A 3,886-nucleotide genomic window follows, 5' to 3' on the forward strand; every position below is an offset into this window, starting at 1 on the left:
AGCCTGGCTGGACTACAGTCCATGGGGTCACAAAGAATCGGACACAACTGAGCAACTAAGTACCAGGACTAGCCTATAGAGCACTGTGATGGTGCCTCCTTAACAGATGATGGTACATCCCTAACCGCTTACATCCCTGGTCCCAAGAATGTCATCAGGGAGGTTCCAGCAGCAGCCTCAGTGTCCCCAAAAGGGAACAGGACCCTGGACAGTTCTTATGTGCATCCACCCATAAGGACCCCAACCAAAATTACCCATTGGGGTTACATTCATTGGAATCAACTACCTCACTGTAACCCACTCTTAGCTACTTTTGATCGAATCAATCCTATTCCACTTAATTTCATGGAGCCCAAATATTCCAAGCAAGGATTTTTACCTACTTACAAACACTTGCTCAAACCTTGGTAGAAAGAAGTCCCCCATTTCAAGTATGGAAACGCTTGCCTCAGACGTATAGCATAGTTAAATCTTACACAAATATTTTAAATAATTCAAATTTTCACTTGAATTTTCAAAATTTGGTGTTTAAAATGAATTTATTTTTTCAATTCATTAAAAAAAATGTATTTAACCATAACTTAATTGTTTTTAAGCCCTGAATTCACTGCTTTTCTCCACTGAGGCAGAGAAAAATTTTACATCAACTAGTCCATTTTCCTGGAGAAGGAAATGGCAACCCACTCCAGTACTCTTGCCTGGAAAAGCCCATGGACCGAGGAGCCTGGTAGGCTACAATCCATGAGGTCGCAAAGAGTCGGACACGACTGAGCGAGTTCACTTTCACTTTTCACTTTTCTGCATTGGAGAAGGAAATGGCAACCCACTCCAGTGTTCTTGCCTCAGAATCCCAGGGACAGAGAAGCCTGGTGGGCTGCCATCTATGGTGTCGCACAGAGTTGGACACAACTGAAATGACTTAGCAGCAGCAGCAGCAGCAGTCCATTTTCCAATGGCTCAGTTTCGTCATGTGGGATGTAATAAATATTTAACTGTCATCCTCACTGCGGCCTACTTGAATATCAAAATGCCATTTAGAATAACAGCACTCAGAGCCAAAAAAGAAACCAGCACACACAGACCATTTGCCCAGCAGCAGCAGTTATGACTAAGGACACATCTGTTCAATAAATGATAAATACCTAAATAAATTTAATAAATTTAAAAGTAACACTTAACAAACATTTAAACTAGAAAAGCCAGTGCCTATACAATCTGTTTATTTTGTTCCTTTTCAAAGACCACTTGGTTAAAATCTCTACACAAAGGTCAGACATTCAGGGTCTAGAAAATTAAATGCCATAAAAATGAATTCAAAGTTTTCTTACCTCTTGTTCTAGACAAAATCATATCCTTTATTATCTGCATAATAACACGTGTAAGGATCATGACGGAAATCAGGTGATACACTCTCCATGGAGTCAGTGCAAGGAACCTATCACAGCAAAAAACAGACAAATCATTGTTTCAATTTGAGGATTTTACCCTTTTTAAACAATTAGGTTTACTTTCTGCCACAGAAACAAAAAATAGATTCAATAATGATTTCACTTGTCAAAAGCACCCACAACGTGACCATATGAAAGTTACTTGGGACATCCCTGGTGGGCCAGTGGTTAAGAATCTGCCTGCCAATGCAGGGGACACAGGTTCGATCTCTGGTCCAGGAAGATCCCACATGTCTGGGGGCAATTAAGCCTGTGAACCACAGCTACTGAGCTCATGATCTAGAGCCCACGAGGTGAAACAACTGAATCCCATGTACCTACAGCCCATGCTATGCAACAAGAAAAGCCACCACAATGAGAAGCCCGAGCACCGCAACTACAGAACAGCTTCCACTTGCCGCAACTAGAGAAAGCCTGTGCACAGCAACCAAGACCCAGAGAAGCCAAAAATTAAAGAAGAAAGAAAGTTACTTAATAGGCATTAGAGACAGTGAAATAAAAGCACCTGATCCATGTGTACTTTTGTGCCAGGCTTTTCTGCTCTAACTGCCCATCTGGGCAGAGGATTTGCAATTTCGGGTATGGCCCAAATAGCACTCTGCTAGACGGAATAGAATTGACCTGGAGCAGAATCATTATAACAAAGGCAGAGCTGCAGGGTCTTCTCAGGCACAGTCAGTCAGTCAGTTCAGTTGCTCAGTCGTGTCCGACTTTTTGCAACCCCATGGGCTGCAGCACGCCAGGCCACCCTGTCCATCACAACACTTGCAGTATTCTCAAACTCATGTCCATTGAGTTGGTGATGCCATGCAACCATCTCATCCTCTGTCGTCCCCTTCTCCTCCTGCCTTCAATCTTTCCCAGCATCAGGTTCTTTTCAAATGAGTCAGTTCTTTGCATCAGATGGCCAAAGTATTAGAGTTTCAGCTTCAGCATCAGTCCTTTCACTGAACATTTAGGACTGATTTCCTTTAGAATTGACTGGTTTGATCTCCTTGCAGTCCAAGGGACTCTCAAGAGTCTTTTCCAACACCACAGTTCAAAAGCACCAATTCTTTGGCATTCAGCTTTCTTTATAGTCCAACTCTCACATCTGTACATGACTACTGAAAAAACTATAGCTTTGACTAGATAGACCTTTGTCAGTAAAGTAATGTCTCTGCTTTTTAATATACTTTCTAGGTTGGTCATAACTTTCCTTACAAGGAGGAAGCATCTTTTAATTTCATGGCTGCAATCACCATCTGCAGTCATTTTGGAGCCCAGAAAAATAAAGTCAGCCACTGTTTCCATTGTTTCCCCATCTATTTCCCATGAAGTGATGGGACCAGATGCCATGATCTTAGTTTTCTGAAGGTTGAGCTTAAGCCAACTTTTTCACTCTCCTCTTTCACTTTCATCAAGAGGCTCTTTAGTTCCTCTTCACTTTGTGCCATAAGGGTGATGTCATCTGCATATCTGAAGTTATTGATATTTCTTCTCCCAGCAATATTGATTCCAGCTTGTGCTTCATCCAGCCTAGCGTTTCTCATGATGTACTCTGCATATAAGTTAAATAAGCAGGGTGACAATATACAGCCTTCATGTACTCCTTTCCTGATTTGAAACCAGTCTGTTGTTCCATGTCCAGTTCTAACTGATGCTTCCTGACCTGCATACAAGTTTCTCAAGAGGCAGGTCAGGTGGTCTGGTATTCCCTTCTCTTGAAGAATTTTCCACAGTTTATTGTGATCCACATATTCAAAGGCTTTGGCATAGTCAATAAAGCAGAAATAGATGTTTTTCTGGAACTCTCTTACTTTTTCGATGATCCAACAGATGGTTGGCAATTTGATCTCTGGTTCCTCTGCCTTTTCTAAATCCAGCTTGAACATCTGGAAGCTCACAGTTCACATACTGTTGAAGCCTGGCTTGGAGAATTTTGAGCATTACTTTACTAGTGTGTGAGATGACTCCAATTGTGCAGTAGTTTGAATGTTTTTTGGCATTGCCTTTCTTTGGGATTGGAATGAAACCTGACCTTTTCCAGTCCAATGGCCACTGCTGAGTCTTCAAATTTGCTGGCATATTGAGTGCAGCACTTTCACAGCATCATCTTTCAGGATTTGAAATAGCTCAAGTGGAATTTCATCACCTCCACTAGCTTTGTTCGTAGTGATGTTTTCTAAGGCCCACTTGACTTCACATTCCAGGATGTCTGGCTCTAGGTCAGTGATCACACCATCATGAGTATCTGGGTCATGAAGATCTTTTTTGTACAGTTCTTCTGTGTATTCTTCCCATCTCTTCTTAATATATTCTGCTTCTGTTAGGTCCATACCATTTCTGTCCTTTATTGAGCCCATCTTTGCATGAAATGTTCCCTTGGTATCTCTAATTTTCTTGAAGAGATCTCTAGTCTTTCCCAATCTGTTGTTTTCCTCTATTTCTTTGCATTG

The 3,886-nt window shown here is 41.6% G+C and overlaps 1 protein-coding gene across 1 annotated transcript in view; it reads right to left on the reverse strand.

Annotated features, from left to right (window-relative positions):
• FAM134B (family with sequence similarity 134, member B) overlaps positions 1 to 3,886 on the reverse strand; it is a 145,223-nt gene that overhangs the window by 115,542 nt on the left and 25,795 nt on the right. Inside the window, exon 2 of the mRNA XM_010858801.1 lies at positions 1,329 to 1,435. Coding sequence (XP_010857103.1) covers positions 1,329 to 1,435 — 107 coding nt within the window. The remainder of the gene's footprint in view (positions 1 to 1,328; positions 1,436 to 3,886) is intronic.

The sequence above is a fragment of the Bison bison genome, unplaced genomic scaffold (assembly GCF_000754665.1).
Source record: "Bison bison bison isolate TAMUID 2011002044 unplaced genomic scaffold, Bison_UMD1.0 scf7180017864440, whole genome shotgun sequence".
NCBI classification, from domain to species: Eukaryota; Metazoa; Chordata; class Mammalia; order Artiodactyla; family Bovidae; genus Bison; species Bison bison.